The sequence below is a fragment of the Petaurus breviceps genome, unplaced genomic scaffold (assembly GCF_028583685.1).
Source record: "Petaurus breviceps papuanus isolate PSGF00001 unplaced genomic scaffold, PetGlider_PUasm1.0 128, whole genome shotgun sequence".
In the NCBI taxonomy this organism is placed as follows: Eukaryota; Metazoa; Chordata; class Mammalia; order Diprotodontia; family Petauridae; genus Petaurus; species Petaurus breviceps.
Window position 1 is genome coordinate 7,380,917 of NW_027185664.1, and position 18,646 is coordinate 7,399,562.

The 18,646-nt window shown below is 37.1% G+C and overlaps 1 protein-coding gene across 3 annotated transcripts in view; it reads right to left on the reverse strand.

Annotated features, from left to right (window-relative positions):
- Positions 1 to 18,646, reverse strand: part of LOC138171962 (WD repeat-containing protein 7) — a 492,039-nt gene that overhangs the window by 457,922 nt on the left and 15,471 nt on the right. For 2 of the 3 annotated variants that reach the window (XM_069101552.1, XM_069101560.1), the window contains exon 2: positions 679 to 850. The exons of the other annotated variant lie outside the window; for it this stretch is intronic. In XM_069101552.1, coding sequence (XP_068957653.1) covers positions 679 to 837 — 159 coding nt within the window. In that variant the 5' untranslated portion in view covers positions 838 to 850. The remainder of the gene's footprint in view (positions 1 to 678; positions 851 to 18,646) is intronic. 3 annotated transcript variants of the gene reach the window in all.

Below are 18,646 nucleotides of genomic sequence, written 5' to 3' on the forward strand. Positions count from 1 at the left end.
ACTTGCCCAAGGTCACATGGCTAGTAAGTGTTAAGTGTCTGAGACCAGATTCAAACTCAGGTCCTCGTGATTCCAGGGCCGGTTCTTTATTAACTGGCCGCCCAATCATTTTACTTTTGTTAAGTAGTTAAATTTCAATCATTTGTGATGAAGGCAAAAATTCTGATTCTCAATTTGATCCTCAATAATTTTCAGGTCTTGTTTTAAAGAAAATTTCATATGAGCAGCTAATGAATCACAAAAGTTACTGTAAGTCCATCTCCGCAACATAGTAAAAGTTTCATAATCATTGAAAAAGTCAGAAGGTAGGCAATAGGATGGTTATAGTGTCAGATCCACCAACTTTATAAAAAGATAATTCTCATATTACAGTAATAGCTTAATATCCTTCATTTGGCTTTTTTTATGATCTAATCTCACATTTGGTTAATAAACATGGAATTAAAATGGTGAATTAAGATCTAGCACAGAGAAAACAAAACATAAGTGTCAACAATATTTAAGCAATTTCCAGGTTATCTTTTATTCCAAAGCACCTTTCCAAGAAATAAAAATTTACAATATATTTTTAAATTAAAAGCAGTAGCAACTGTTATTGTTTTTTATAAGGGGGAAAAAAGTCACTTGAAAAGGAGATAGCTATGTCTAAAACACACAAGTGATATTTTGTATACTTACTTCCAGTTCTAGGGAAAGATCCCAAAGGCATATCTGTCCATCATGACATCCTGTTACAATTGTAGCCCCATCATCCATTAAAAGCACAGCTGAGATGCAGTGCGTAGGTGCTTTACGGCCCCAAAGAACAATTGGTAGAACAAGGCTGTTTCCTGCCATTTTGCTTTCACACCTGGAAATTTCATACAGATCATTTTAAGTATTTATTGCAAAAAAAAGATTCCACTAGAAGATTCCCACATACTTGCATTTTAATGACAAAGTCCAGCCACACAATCACACAATTTGAAAATCACTACCTCATCCTACTAGCAAAATTTGGCCAAATGTTTATTCCTAAACAGACATAATTCTTCATATACAACTTTAGTCTCATTTGATTTACTCAATGACTAAACAAGTAAAAAAAAACTCTCTCTAGATAATGATTATTCTCAAGACAATTGATTAATATTTTATATACAGAGACTAGATAAAGAAACTTATGAATCCTCCTAACAGAAAGACACAATGCTATAGGTGCATTGTCAAATGCATTACTACATCTAAGTTTTTGCTTAAATGTTTTTCTTTCCTAAAAGGGCCAGTACAATGTGGGGGTGGGGAGAAAAAAGGGGGAAGAGGTATTTTTTTTCAACCCCATCTTTATGTAAGGACAAAAGGAATCGAAAAAATATATTTTAAAAAATAAGTTTTAAAAAATATTTTGCTTAGTTTGTTTCACTGGTTCATTAATGACACTGTGCTCCCTAAAGGACGGGCAAAAGCATTCAGAAGGGTTTGGCCTAACTGCCCACACATTAAAAGCCAAGTGGCTAAAGAGTATCTGTTGTGTGATTTCTGATACGTCATTGGAAAAGCTGGTTCATCAGTGTATGTACAGCCACTGCAAAGTGGCAATGAGCACTAAGGGTAGAACGGGTTGTCCCTGAAATCTGTTCAATACTTTTAAGAACCTCAAGCTCCTAGCTGAAACAAAGGTCAATGAGTACTCTTGTAAAGAATGGGTCTTTGCCACAAAGAGAGACTATTACATTCAGTATCTAGTCCTTCCCTATTTAGAGAATGCCAAGAGATCAGAACCTAAACCCAGCATCCAGAGAGCAGTGACACTTGCAGAATTCCAGTAAGGAATATCAGGAGTCAGAGCCTGGGACCAAACATCTCATTCAGAGCTATTACAAGGCAAAAACTGCAACTACCAGAGCGTCAGTGCAGGAGAGAAGTAAGGGGATATAAGCTGAAGATCACCAGCTATGGCTCTAGCATTATACGAGTGACAAGGAGACTTATATCCTAGGCTCAGTGACCCTCCCCAAGACTTCATTCCTTCCTCAATGTGCCCGACAAATAAAGTGAAAGGAAACAGGGCCAAGAAGCTGTTCTCAATCAGGACTGCTGGCTCTGCTACTCCAAGCAGTATAGTGTAGCTTCTTACAGGCCCTCCAGTCTCACCCTGGGTTCAGCATTGAAGGACCCAAGACACAACCCATGCAACTGCATAGCCAAAATAAGATTAAAACAAAGAGTAAATGAAGACCTTTGCCCATCACCTCTAGCAGAAAGGCTTAAAACATAACTAAGAAAAAGATTCCTAATACAATGAAAAAATACATTGCTTATTAACAGAAGTTTAAGGTAAAATTCCATAAGGTATATCTATAGGCAGAAAGAAAGGAATCAGTAGATGAAGAGAAATTGACAAAGAAGGAAAAGGAAAGCTACTGGAATAATCTGTTAGAGAAGACAAGAAGAAAAGGATTTTTTAAATTAAATAAGCAACATGACAAGAAAAAAATAACAATGAAAAAATAAGCAAAACAAGCAGTTAACATCAATAAAATAGCAAGATATAAAAGAAATGCAAAAATCATCAAGTTTTCTGCATACTACTAAAAGAACCCAGCAGGAGGAAATTAAAAAAAGTAAATCTCATTCCAAATACTTAAGGATGAAAATACAAGGTCACTAAATACAAAAAAATAGAAATAAAAACAAAATTATAACAAATAGTGGTACTACCATATTTGGATCCTAACATCACAGTCCCAAATGTGTTTATATAAAGGAAGAAAAATGGAACTTCAAAAAGATTCAAGATTCCTTGAAGGATAGAAAAATAGAAATAGCTGTGCTCAATGACCCTCCAATCAAAAGTTAACAAAGCATAAAACACGGAAATAGGTGCTTGCCAAAGATGCTTCCCACTGTGAAGGAGGAGATCCAAGTTGAAAAAGGAATTCAATTTGCATGGTAAGGTCCTCCAATTACTTGTTTGTCAATGAAAATCTACTCTTTATATCAAGCTCCAGAACATAGAAGAGCCTCCTGAAAGACAAGAGTAATCACTCAAAAGAGTTTGGCTCGGGGGAGGAGTCAAGATGGCAGAGTAGAAACAGGACCTCCACGCAGCTCCAGCTTCCACCTTCCCTAATTCATATAAAAGGGGACTCGGAACAAACTCTGGAGCTACGAAACCCACAAAATGACACAGAGAGGATGACCTCCTGCTGAGGACAGCCCGGCAGGCCAGCAGGAATCAGCCAGCACAGTGCTCTGGGAGGCAAGCCCAGGCCCGCATGAGCTGGAGTCTAAGGGGTCTTAGCCCCATCACCAACCACTGGCTGGAGGGACTCCAGATCACCAGCAGCTGTGGCCGTTTCGCATTTATCAACACATAGATGCAAAGGACAAAGTGAGAGGTCAGTGCAGTGTGGACTTTGGGACAATTAGTTGGGAGTGTGTCTGGCTTCTGTCCCCAGGGCAAGAATCCGCTGAGCCGCCTTGACACAGCCGCCACGTTGCAGCTTCAGCTCCTGGCCTGCAGACTGTAAGGGGACCAAGCAACCAGTCTGAGGGGTAATCACTCTTGCTTTAACCTGCTTAGATCTGGATTGCAGTCTAGGGTGGAGGGCCTGGGTGTGTGACCAGCTTGCCAGAGTGTGTGGAGGCTTCAGAGAGGGCACCCAACTAATACCTCCGGCAGGTGAGAAAACCCCAGCATTTAGGACAGAAGCTCCCCTGTCTGGTGGCAGAGTCCTACTATGGCAAAAAGCCCAGGGGTCAGGTGACTGAGGGACGACATGACCAGGCAAAAGAAGCAAAACAAACAGAAGAATCCATTAGACTCCTATTTGGGGGACAAGAAAGAGCAAAGTATGGAACAGGAGGAAGACAGTGAAGTAAGAACTCCTGCACCAAAGCTTCAAAGGAAAATACAAGCTGGTTACAGGCCATAGAGGACCTTAAGAAGCAGATAAGAGAAGTGGAGGAAAAATTGGGAAGAGAAATGAGAGCAATGAAAGAAAATTACAAAATGAGAGTCAACAGCCTGACTGAGGAAAATCATAGCTTAAAAAATAGACTAACTCAAATGGCAAAAGAGGCTCAAAAAGGCAATGAGGAGAGGAACGCCTTAAAAAGCCAAATTTGCCAGATGGAAAAAGAATCTCAAATGCTCACTGAGGAGAATCATTCCCTCAGATTTAGAATAGACCAAAGGGAAGCTAGTGCCATTAAGAGAAGTCAAGATGCTGTTAAACAGATCCAAACAAATGAAAGAACAGAAGGCAATGTGAAATATCTCATGGGAAAAACCACTGACCTGGAAAATAGATCCAGGAGAGATAATTTAAAAATTATTGGACTACCTGAAAGCCATGATCAAAGAAAGAACCTAGAAATCACCCTCCAAGAAATTCTCAAGGAAAATTGCCCTGATGTTTTAGAACCAGAAGGCAAAATAGAGGTTGAAAGAATCCACCGATCACCTCCTAAAAAAGATCCCAAAAAGAAAACTCCTAAGAATATTATAGCCAGATCAAGGAGAGAATATTACAAGCAGCCAGGAAGAAACAATTTGAATATTGTAGAAACACAATCAGGATAACCCAGGATCTGGCAGCTTCTACACTGAGGGATCGAAGGAATATGATACTCCGGAGGTCAAAGGAGCTGGGATTAAAACCAAGAATCACCTACCCAGCAAAACTGAGTATTGTGTTTCAGGGTAAAATATGGTCATTCAGTGGAATAGAGGATTCCAAGCATTCTTGATGAAGAAAACAGAGTTGAATAGAAAATTTGACATTCAGATACAAGAAGCAAGAGAAGCTTGAGAAGGTAAACAGGGAAAAGAATCAGAAGCCACTTATCAAAGTTGAACTATTAACATTCCTACATGGAAAAATGATAATTGTAACTGATGAAACTTTTCTCAGTATGAAAATAGTTGAAGGGAATAGAAATATATATATATATATATGGCTATATTGCAGGGTATACGGGCGTATGAATACATATGTGAATGTGTATATATATATGTGTGTGTGTGTGTTTACAGGTATACATAGATAGAGGGCACAGGTCCAATTTAATAGGAAGGGATGATAATTAAAAGGTGAAATTAAGAGGTGTGAGAGGAATATAATGAGAGGAGATGAAGAGAGACAGAATGGGGTAAACTATCTCATTTAGAAGAGGCAAGGGAAAATGGTTACCATGGAGGGGAATAATAGGAAGGCAAAAGGGAATGGGTCAGCCTTATTGTCATTAAATTTGGCTCGGGAGGGAATGAAATATACACTAAACAGGTATCTCACCCTACAGGAGAGTAGGGGGGAAGGGGATGAGAGGGGGGATGATGGAAGGGAGGGCAGGCTGGGGGGGGGAGAAGTTAGAATCACCCACTTTTGAAAAGGGATGGGATCAAAGTAGAGAACAGAACAAGTGGGAGGTGGGATAGGAGGGAGGGAAATATAGTCAGTCTTTTACAATATATCTACTATGTTAATGTTTTGCATTAGCTAAATATGTACAACCTATACTGAACTGCTTATCTTCCCAGTAAGGGTGGGTGACAAGGGAGGAAGGGAATGAATATGGAATTCAAAGTTTTAAAATCAAATGTTTAAAATTATATATATATATATATGTGTGTGTGTGTGTGTACATATATATATATACATATACATATACATAGATACTATTATTAATACTATTTTACATGTAATTAGGAAATAAGATATACAGGCACTGGGGTATAGCGATCCACCATGCCCTACTGGAAAAGTCGAAGGGGGTATGGGAGAAGATATGGGAGAGAGCAGATTGGAGGAGGGGATATCCTGTGGGATTGCTATTTTGGGGTGGTGGGTAGGGGAAAAATGGGGAGAAAATTTGTAACTCAAAATCTGGAGGAAATGAATGATGTAAATCAGAAGTTAATAAAGCATTTGAAAAATGCAAAAAAAAAGTTTGGCTCAACCATCCACACAGAAAAAATGAAATGGATGAAAAATGTCAATTGCCAAGAACATGTATTTGCATGGATAACTTAATGTAGCTTTTTTTGTGAAATGTGTATAGACACAGACATAGATATAGCTATATAGATGGGTAGAGAGAGAGAGATCGATTGATCTGGGACATGAAGTACAGACAAGATGGACCAAGACTTGAAAAAGAGAAGGGGCGGCCAGGTAGCACAGCGAGTAAGAGCACCGGCCCCAGAGTTGGGATGACCTGGGATAGAATGTGGGGTCAGACACTTAGTACCCACCCAGAAACACCTGGCCATGTAACCTTGAGCAAGTTACCTAACCCCAATTGCTTAGGGGCGGCCAAGTGGTGCAGTGAGTAAGAGCACCAGCCCCAGTGTCCGGATGACCTGGGGGATCGAATCAGGGCTCAGATACTCAGCACCATACCCAGAAATAACTGGCTGTGTAACCTTGAGCAAGTTACTTAACCCCAATAAGAAAGAAAGAAAGAAAGAAAGAAAGAAAGAAAGAAAGAAAGAAAGGAGGGAAGAAGGAAGGAAGGAAGGAAGGAAGGAAGGAAGGAAGGAAAAGAAAAAGAGAAGGAAAAGAGGCTGGATTGCCTTTGGAAACTGCCAAGCCAAAACTGGCCCCAAGCATCTATGGTCCAGCTTTTTAACAGAAGCATTCTATCAGTATTACTAGGTGGCAACAAGACATATAAAACAACACTTGCAAAAGAATTAAAAATGAGTATCATATCAGCAGCAACAGAAGGTTGCACAGTTGTTATGAGTTGACCATAACATATAACCAATGAGAAACTCTGATGAAGAACAGAAATAAAAGATGTCATCAAGGAAACATGTAAGAAGAAAAGGGCTGGTGACATGACAAGTGATGACATGTGGATAGCCAGAGTACTCCACTGGAACCCTCACATCAGGAGAAAAAGAGGAAAGCCTCTAGCATGTTATGGTGAAATTATCAAAGACCATGGAAAAGAATAAGCAGGCAGAGAAGAATTGTGATCTGTAACAATGCAGGGAACTTCTGAATCAATGAGATCACAGATCCATTAGAGTATCCACAAAAACATACTCAAGATTTATGTGAGCACAACTAAAACCACTCTTTACAGAAGAGGAAGATTTAAACAACTGAAGAGATATGAATTTTTCATGGCTGAACATGCCAATATAATAAAACTATATTACTACCTCAAATTACTTTACAGATTTAATGTCATACCAAATTACCTAGGGATTTCTTTATAGAGCTAGTTCAAATAACACAATTCATCTGGAGGAATGAGAGGTCAAGAATCTCAAAGGATTTTTTAAAATAAGAATAAAGGGGACCTTACATTGCTAAACCTAAAACAATACCATAAAGCAATAATTATCTAAACTATTAGGTACTTGTTTAAAAGTTTTTTTAAATGAATCATATTATATAAGTAAGAGCTAGAATGAATCAAACATTGTGGCAGAGTCTTTGATAAATCTTAGGTTGTCAGCTCTTGAGGTAAGGGCTACCATTCAACAAAATCTTCTGGGCCAACTGAAAAGCAGAAACAGAATGGCTTCATAGTTAAGAAAGGCTGGACTGAAGTCTCTCTTCCATACTACCTGGTTACAATCTTACACAGGAAATTTAACCTCTGAGTGCCAGAATCAACTCTCTAAAATTATACATTTCAAAGCATTTGTCTAGTCCAAAACAAAAAATGAAAACACCTCAAACTGGAAAGCAATATGGCAGCCGTTAGGTTCAGAACAATTTCTTATAGCATTCACCACAATGCCAAGAAGACACACTGTTTAAATATATAAGATTATATCATTTAAAAAATTAACTTATAAAGGAAAGCAGTACTTAGTATATTATTTATTTTATTATTTGTTCATTAAATGATCATTTAACTAAATTATATATAAGAATGACTTTAAAAATAAAAGACAATTTCAATTACATAAAATTGAAAAGCTTTTGCATATTCAAAATAAATACAAATAGAATAAAATGCATTTTTAGGAAAAATCCTGGCAAGAAATGTCTCTGATAAAATCATAATATCCAAAATACATCAAGTATTGTGATACAGCTATAAGAATAAAAGTCATTCCCAAATAAGTATTTAAAGGATATAGAAAATCAGTCCACAAAAGAAGCAAGTAAAGCTATCAACAATCAATCAGTTAGTAAGCATTTAAGTGTTTACTACATTCCAGGTACTGTGTCAAGCAAAAATAGCCTCTGGCCTCAAGGAGCTCACATTCTAGTCAGGAAACAACATATAAATTATTTGGATACATATAGGTAGTAGGAAAGTAAAACCAGAGCAGAGGGGAAGGCTCTAGAAGTTGGGGAGAGAGGAGAAAGGAGAAAGAAAAGTCTACTCTAAAAAGTGGGATTTTAACTGTCTTGAAGGAAGCCAGGTACTCTTAAGATGCAGAGAATTCTAGGCAAAAAGGAAAAGTCAGTAAAAATGCACTCTACAGTCTGAGTAGGTGGAGTGGAATAAAGTATATGAAGACTTTAAAAATAAGAAGAGGTTAGGGGTAAAGAGGTTAGGTGGCGTGGTGAATAGAACACCGGCCCTAAAGTCAGAAGGACCTGAGTTCAAAAATGGCCTCAAAACACATAACACAAAAACTAGCTGTGTGACCTTGAGCAAGTCACTTAACCCCAAATGCCCTCCAAAAAGCAAAAAAAATAGGAAGAGGTCAAGCTGTGGAAAGACCTTAAATGCAAAAAAACAAAAACAAATAAACAACACCTTTATATAAGGTGTTAGGGAGCCAATAGAGTTAACTGAGTAGGGGGTTGAGACCTATATGTGGGGAAAATCTCTTTGACATCTCTGTGTTGAATGGATTAAAGTGCGTTAACACTAGAATCGGGGAGACAAATTAGAAGGCCCTTTTATAGTTCAAAAAGTATTGGACAGGCAGGCCGGGAAGGTGCGGTGGCGGACGCAGGCCAGGAAGGGGACTGATCAACTCCGAGGGCAAATCTTCCCACCAACCACAAGGTCCACTACCACGCCTATCACCAAAGGGCTGGGACTGGAAAGAGCAAGGTAAGAAGCAAAGACAGGGACCCCTATACTGGACAGCAAACACTCCTGGGGCTACCACATCATAGCACAGAAATCTTTTTTAAAAAAGCCCCTTTCAGGACCTCCAAAGACGAGGATGACAGAGTGAACCCCACTTGCTCCAAACCCCCCCCTCTGACCCTGAAAATATAGTAACTATTGTCCAGGGCAAAACCCTCTACAGTAAAGGCTTGGGATGCTAGAGGAAGGGCGTGGTTAGGACCCTGCCTCAAAATGGGTAGAAAGCAGACTACAAAGACAAAGACTCTAGAGTCCTACTATCCTCAGAGGGAGGAACCAACCTCAGAGGGAGACAATGTGGACTCCACACCCACAGCTGAAACTTCAACAGGGAATGGATCCCAAGCACAGAAGGCTCTCCTAGATGAGATCAAAAGGAACTTTGAAAGCAAAATGAGAGAGATAGAAGAGAAAATAAATAATTCTCTCAAAACAAAAATAGCAGAATTCGAAAAGCATTATAATGAGGAAAACATCTCTCTAAAAAGTAAAGTGTATGATATGGAAAAGGAGCTTCAAAAATTAACCAAGGAAAATGATTTGCTAAAAACCAGAATTAAACAAATGGAAACAAATAACTCTATGAGGAACCAAGAAGTAGCCAAGCAAAACAACAAAAATGAAAAATTAGAAAAAGAGGTAAAATACCTCAAAGAAAAAATGACTGACCTGGAAAACAGATCCAGGAGAGATAATCTAAGAATCATAGGCCTACCAGAAAATTATGATGAAAAAATGAGCCTGGACAACATTCTCCAAGAGCTCGTTAAGGAAAACTGCCCTGAGATACTTGAAACTGAGGGGAAAATAGAAATCGACCGAATCCACCGGACACCTGCTGTAAGAGATCCCAAACTGAAAAATCCTCGAAATGTTGTGGCCAAACTCCAGAACTACCAGATAAAAGAGAAAATACTTCAAGCAGCCAGAAACAAACAATTCAGATATCGAGGGTCCACAGTGAGGATTGCACAGGATTTGTCAGCCTCCACACTGAAAGATCGGAGGCAGTGGAATACAATTTTCAGGAAGGCAAAACAGCTTGGATTACAACCAAGGATATCATACCCAGCGAGACTGAGCATATTCTTCTAGGCAAAGAGATGGTCATTCAATGATATAACAGAGTTCCAGACCTTCTTGATAAAAAAGCCAGAACTCAATGGAAAATTCAACCTCCAATTACGAGAAGCAACAGTGACTTAGAAAGGTAAACAAGGAGAACACACATCATTTTAGAGGGAAAGAGGGGAGGGAGAGGAGCTTCGCATGAGATCTGTTCCTGTCATTCTTGATGCGAAGAAAAAATAGCATACCTCATTAAGTATAACAATATCCTACAGGTAGTAGGAGGGGGAAAGGGTTACAAAAGGGGGGTGGGAGTGGTTTGTAGAGAGGGAAGTAGTAAGGGGAAAAGGGGAGGAAAAGGGAGGGGGGCCGAAAAGGGAACACTGAGGGAGGCGGTGGTCAAAAGGAAAACTATTAAGGGGGGGGAAGGGAGAAGGGAGGAAAAATATGAACATTAACAGGGGCAGGAATAGGATAAGGGGAAAGAAACAGATAACAATCATAACTGTAAATGTGAATGGAATGAACTCTCCTATAAAATGGAGACGGATAGCAGAATGGATTAGAAATCATAATCCTACAATATGCTGTTTACAAGAAACACACCTGAAACAGAAGGATACACACAGGTAAAGGTAAAAGGTTGGAGTAAAATATATCATGCCTCAGCTAAAGTAAAAAAAGCAAGGGTAGCAATCCTTATCTCAGATAAAGCAAATGCAAAAATTGACCTAATTAAAAGAGATAAGGAAGGAAACTATATCCTGTTAAAAGGCACCATCGAGAATGAAGCAATATCACTACTTAACATATATGCACCAAGTGGTGTAGCTTCCAAATTCCTAGAGGTGAAGCTAAAGGAATTAGAGGAAGAAATAGATAGCAAAACTATACTAGTGGGAGACCTTAATCTCCCCCTATCCGAACTTGATAAATCCAACCTCAAAATAAACAAGAAAGAAGTTAAGGAGGTGAACAGGATTTTAGAGAGGATAGGTATGATAGATCTCTGGAGAAAACTGAATGGGGATTAAAAGGAATATACTTTCTTCTCAGTGGTTCATGGCACATACTCAAAAACTGACCATGTTCTAGGGCATAAAAACCTCACAATTCTATGCAGTAAGGCAGAAATATTAAACACATCATTCTCAGATCATGATGCAATAAAAATTATATGCAATAAAGGGCCAGGGAAAGACAGACAAAAAACTAACTGGAAATTAAACAACTGAATCCTAAAGAATGAGTGGGTCAAACAAGAAATTATAGAAACAATCAGTAATTTCACTCAAGAGAATGATAATGAGACAACATACCAAAATCTGTGGGATGCATTAAAAGCAGTTCTTAGGGAAAGTTTTATATCCCTGAGTGCATACGTGATTAAATTAGAGAAAAGGGAGCTCAACGAATTGGGCATGCAATTAAAAAACCTAGAAAAAGAACAAATTCAAAATCCCCAATTAAATACTAAACTAGAAATATTGAAGACTAAAGGAGAGATTAATAAAATTGAAATTAAGAAAACTATTGAACTAATAAATAAAACCAAGAGCTGGTTTTATGAAAAAACCAACAAAATTGATAGACCCTTAGTCAATATGATAAAAAAAAAAGAAAGAAGAAAACCAAATTATGAGTATCAAAAATGAAAAGGGTGAATCTACCTCCAATGAAGAGGAAATCAAAACAATAATTAGGAATTATTTTTCCCAATTGTATGCACATAAATTTGACAATCTTAGGGAAATGGATGAGTATTTAGAAACATACAAATTGCCCAGATTAACTGAAGAGGAAGTAAATTACTTAAATAATCCCATCTCAGAAAAAGAAATTGAACAAGCCATCAGTTACCTCCCTAGGAAAAAAATCTCCAGGGCCAGATGGATTCACTAGTGAATTCTATCAAACATTTAAAGAACAATTGATTCCAATACTCTACAAATTATTTGGGAAAATTAGTGAAGGAGTCCTACCAAATTCTTTTTATGACACAAATATGGTACTGATACCTAAATCAGGAAGAGATAAAACAGAGAAAGAAAATTATAGACCAATCTCCCTCATGAATATAGATGCAAAAATTCTAAATAAAATACTAGCCAAAAGACTACAGCAACTTATCTCAAGAATAATACACTTTGATCAGGTAGGATTTATTCCAGGAATGCAAGGATGGTTTAATATTAGGAAAACCATCAGTATAATTGATCATATCAACAATGAAACTAGCAGAAACCACATGATCATCTCAATAGATGCAGAAAAGGCTTTTGACAAAATACAACATCCATTCCTATTAAAAACATTAGAAAGTATAGGAATAAATGGAGCCTTCCTTAAAATAATAGGTAGCATCTATTTAAAGCCATCAGCAAGTATTATATGTAATGGGGAGAAGCTGGAAGCATTTCCCATAAGATCAGGGGTGAAACAAGGGTGTCCACTATCACCCCTCTTATTCAATCTGGTACTAGAAATGTTAGCAGTAGCAATTAGAGAAGAAAAAGAAATCAAAGGAACCAAGTTAGGCAAAGAAGAGACCAAGCTATCACTCTTCGCAGATGATATGATGATATACTTAGAGAATCCTAGAGAATCAAGTAAAAAACTGCTTGAGACAATAAATAAATTTGGCAAAGTTGCAGGATATAAAATAAACCCACATAAATCCTCGGCATTCCTATATATTTCCAATGAAATTCAACAGCAAGAAGTAGAAAGAGAAATCCCATTTAAAGTTACTGTAGACATTATAAAATATTTGGGAATCTACCTGCCAAAACAAACCCAGGACCTGTATGATCATAACTACAAAACACTTTTCACACAAATAAAGTCAGATCTAACTAACTGGAAAAATATCAATTGCTCATGGCTGGGTCGAGCTAATATAATAAAAATGACAATTTTACCTAAATTAAATTATATATTTAGTGCCATACCAATTAATTTACCAAAAAACTACTTTATAGAGTTAGAAAAAATAGTAACAAAATTCATCTGGAAGAATAAACGGTCCAGAATATCAAGGGAATTATTGAAAAAAAATGCTAGGGAAGGTGGACTAGCTTTACCAGATTTCAATCTGTACTATAAAGCAGCAGTCATCAAAACTACCTGGTAGTGGCTTAGAAATAGAGAAGTGGATCAATGGAATGGATTAGGCACACGAGATTCAGAAGTCAACGGCTACAGTAATGTATTGTTTGATAAACCCCCAGACCCTGGTTTTTTGGTTTAAGAACTCACTGTTTGACAAAAACTGCTGGGAAAACTGGAATATAGTATGGCAGAAACTGGGCATAGACCATTATCTAACGCCATATACCAAAATCAAGTCTAAATGGGTTCATGATCTAGGTATAAAGGTTGATACTGTAAGCAGTCTGCTAAAACAAGGAATAGTTTACCTATCAGACTTGTGGAGAGGGAATGACTTTATGACAAAACAGGAATTAGAGAACATTATAAAATGTAAAATGGATAATTTTGACTACATGAAATTGAAAAGTTTCTGTACAAATAAAGCCAATGTAACCAAGATTAAGAGGGAGGTGGGAAATTGGGAAAGAATCTTTACAACCTATGTCTCTGACAAAGGCCTCATCTCTAAAATATAGAGAGAATTGAGTCAAATGTATAAGAATACAAGTCATTCCCCAGTTGATAAATGGTCAAAGGATATGAACAGGCAGTTTTCAGAGAAAGAAAATTAAAGAAATTAAAGATATCTATAAGCACATGAAGAAATGCTCTAATTCACTATTGATTAGAGAAATGCAAATCAAAACAACTCTGAGGTACCACATCTCACCAGTCAGATTGGCTAAGATGACAAAACAGGAAAATGACAAATGCTGGAGAGGATGTGGGCAAACTGGAACACTAATGCATTGTTGGTGGAGTTGTGAACTGATCCAGCCTTTCTGGAGAGCAATCTGGAATTATGCCCAAAGGGCTATAAATACTTTCATACCCTTTGATCCAGCAATACCACTCCTAGGGTTATATCCCAAAGAGATTATAGAAATGGGAGAAAGACCCATATGTACAAAAATGTTTATAGCAGCTCTTTTTGTTGTGGCAAAGAATTGGAAATTAAGGGTGTGCCCATCAATTGGGGAATGGCTGAACAAGTTGTGGTATATGCATGTTATGGAATACTATTGCGCCATAAGAAACGGGGAGAAGGCGGTCTTCATATTTACCTGGAGAGGCTTAAAAGAACTGATGCTGAGTGAGAAGAGTAGAACCAGGAGGAATTTGTACACAATTACAGACACAACGTATGTGTGATGACCAACTTTGATAGACTGGACTCTTCTCAACAATACAGGGATATAAGTCAATCCCAAAAGACGCATGATGGAGAGAAAAACGTGCATCCAGAGAAAGAACTAGAAAGAACTAAATTTATATCCAGGTGGAAGCAAAATACCTGATCTTTTTCATTCTCTTATTTGATTTTATGTCCTCTTTACCATTTTTCATTCCAGCTGGTACAATCCATCCTTATAACCTGACTATTGTATAATGTGAAAGTATTTACAGATCCTATACTTGATAATAAGCCGCCATGGGGGGGGGGGGAGGGGAGGGAGGGGGACAAAATGTGAAATTCAAGGAATTGTGGAATTGAATCCTGTAAACTAAAAGGAAACAAACAAATTAATAAATTAAAGTTAAAAAAAAAAGTAACGGACAAGAAGTAAGAAGTAAACCTGCACGAGGGTGGTGGCTTTCTGAGTAAAAACCCAGTAGCATGTCCAAGGGATGTTGTGAAGGTAAAGAAAACAAGATTCAGTAACTAATTAGATATGTGAGGTGAGTTTGAATGAGGATAATCTTATATATCTTACAAGGTATAATATGCATAACAACAAGCTTGTGATGGAAAAATGGTGGTACCCTAAGCAATAATAAAGAAATTTAGAACAGTAGGAAATACTGAGGGAAAAGGTCATCTTTTGGAAATGTTGAGTCTGAAATGGCTACAGGACTTCCAATTCAAGACGTCCAATAGACATTTGGGGACTGGAGACTATATCTCAAGAGAGAAGTTAGGGCTAGATATACAGATCTGGGAATCATCTGCATAGATTTGATAACTAAATGCATAGGAGCTGATGAGATTACCAAGTGAGAAAGCATAGAGAGAAAGGAGGAGAAATACTGTATTAGTAAAAATACTGATATAGGGGACACCTACCACTAATGGACTTGACAGGGATGAAAATCTGAGAAATGAAACTGAGAAGGGGTGATCATAAAGTCACAAAAATCCAAAGAAGAGAGAATATTCAAAAGGAGATGATCAACAGTGTCAGATACTGCAGGGGTCAAGAAGCATAAAGACTGAAAAAAGTCACTAGATTTGGCAATTAAGAGATCAATAGAAAGGGAATACACGATCTAGACATAAAAAGTTTTATCATAAACAAAATAGCAGAGCAAGAAAAGAAATACCTTTCACAACCATTAGAAGATGAAAATCAAAAAGGGGATAGAAGATAAAATGAACAATTTTTATTTCACAAAATTTAAAAGGTTTGCACAAACAAAGCTAATGGACTTAAAATTAGAAGGGAAACTATTAATGGGGAAGGGGGCAAATCTCTGCAACAAATTTCTCTGATAAAATTCCCATATTCAGGATATATAAAAGACTGATTTAAGTTTATAAGAACAAGAACCATTCTCCATTAGATAAATGGTCAAAGTATATGATTGAGCAGTTCTCAAAGAAATCTAAGCTATAAACAATCATGTGAAAAAATATCCTAAATCATTAATAATTACAATGATATATCATACTCATCAGATAGGCAAACATGACCAAAAAAAGGAAAATAACAAACATCATTTTGCATGGAAATAAGCACACCAATGCATTGTTGGCAGAGACACTGGCTAGACTGGTTCCAGACATTTAATAAAGCAAATCAGAATATATCAAAAAGATATATAAGTACATATACATACTTTGACCAGAGATACCATATATACTAGGCCTATGCTCCCAAAGAGATCAAAAAATGAGAAAAGGATCCAACAAAAATAATTTTAGCAACCTAAAATTTAGGGGATTCCATCAATCAGGAGATGGCTATAGAAATTATAGGATATAAAAGTAACAAAATGCTGTTTTGCTATAAGAAATGATTATCAATCAACAACTATTTATTAAGTACTTATCATATGTCAGACACTACACTAAGCAATGGGGATACCAATACAATGAAAGAAACTCAAAGTCCTGACTCAAAATGGCTTACACTCTAATAGGGTAAACGCTAAGGTCATATAAAAGTATACACAGTAACTTCATACATATAATTGATATCAACTTGTTTGTCTCTTCAAGGAGGGGAGAAGGGCATGAGGGAGGGAGAGAATTTGGAACTCAAAATTTTTAAAGTGATTGTTAAAAAAACATTTACATATAATTGGGTTTATTTAATATTTAAATATTAAATTAAATATATTAATTAAAATAAAATTTAAATTAAATATTTAATATTTAACAAATGAAAATATGTTAAAAATAAAAAGCATATTAGTAAAGAGATAGTATAAGTATGTTTTATATATGTATATGTGTGTGTATATATATATCTGTGTACACACACACACACACACACACACACACACACAGGAAGAGGAAAATCTGGAAAGGTTTCACGAAGAAGATGGTACCTAAACTGCATCTCAAATGAAGAGAGGAACTCTAGGGAGGTAGAGGTTAGGAAGAAATGCATTCCAAGCACAGGGGTGATCAGTGTAAAGACAGAGGCAGGAAATGGATTATTATGAGTGAGGAATAGAGAGAAGGCCAATTTGGCTGTAATGTAGCATGAAGAAAGAGGACAATAAAAGGGACAGTTTTAGAGAAATCTGGGAAGACTTACATGAATTGATATAAAGTAATGTAAGAAGAACAAGGGGAATAATTTAGAGTAACAACATTGTAAGAAAAACAACTCTGAAAGACTCAAGAACTCTAATCAATACAATGACCAACTACAGTTCTAGAGAGCCAGTGATGAAACATGCTATTCAACTCCTGACAGGATAACTATGGGTTAAAAATGCAGAATAAGGCATATATTTAAAGATGTGACCAAAACAGTAACTGGTTTTATTTGACTATGCATATTTATTGCAAGGGTTATTTCCCCCGCCCCCAACAGGAGCAGAGAGAGAGGAAATGATGGAAGGAATGCCAGAGGCAAAAAAGGAAGAGGAAGGAAAGGAGAAAGGGAAAGGAGGGAGGGAGGGAACAGGATCATTTAATTATTTTTTTAAATGCACAGAAGAAAAGGACAGGAGGAAAAAGACAAGAAAGACAACTTTGAAAGTTACATGTTGAATTTTTATATATTTCGAAGTAAGAGCAAGCTGTAAATACTAGATTCAGTTCCATGTGAATTTTTTTCTATGTTTTGTATATGGAAATGTTAATTTTATATACTATTTTCAAAATAAACTTTTTAATTAAAATGTCTTCTTTTTTTAAATGCTGTAACAATTTTATTATTATTTTTTTTTTTTTTGCTTTTTGGAGGGGGGAATGCAGAGCAATTGGGGTTAAGTGACTTGCCCAAGGTCACACCACTAGTGTTATGTATCTGAGGCCAGATTTGAACTCAGGTCCTCCCCACTCCAAAGTTGGTGCTCTATTCACTGTGCACCTAGCCACCCCTAAAATGTCTTTTTTTTTTAAAGATTAATGACAACTTTGAAAAAGGCAATTTAAATGAATGAGATCAAAAAGAAGAGTGGAAGGTGAAGAAGTAAAAAACAAAGTTTAAACAGATTTTTCCAGGAAGTTGGCAAAGAGGGGGATGAGAGATCCAGGAAGACAAAGAGTAGGGGAGGTAGGGTTGAGAAGGGGTTTTAAGAACAGAAGTTCTAGCAGCGTTTCTAGGTAGCAAGGAGAGACCAACATTTCAGAGACTGTGTGGATGATAGTGAGAGCAATTTGTTGGGGGGGGGGGGGAGATAATAAAGGAAGTGATTCGAACAAAAGTTCGTATAGAAGAGTGAGCCTTGACAAGAAAAAAAGCCAGCTCCTCATCAGAGACTAGAACAGAAAAGGAGACAGTAAAAGATGACGTCAAATGGATATGAGAAATCTACAGAGAGAGAAAGAGGGCCCTCTCAATATTTTCATTAAAGAATGAGATGAGGTCCTAAACAGAGAGTGCAAGAGAGAATACTATGGGAGTCATAAGAAGTCATAAGAGAGTTTGCAATAGTTATTTTAATGATTAGAACGGGGGATAAATAAGAAAGGAGTAAAAGACTTGTGATAGTAGAAGACTAGCTGAGATTAGATAACACAAAACTCTAGCGAATCTAATCATGGAAGATATGTCAGTGCTTCCAGCTCTATTCAGTGGCACACTAATGGGAGTGAAGGAGGTGGACAGTGGAAATTATCTACGGTTGGAGTTAGATAAGGTTTAATTGGTGAAGGATAAGGGAAGGCAAGGAATTTCAGAGTAAA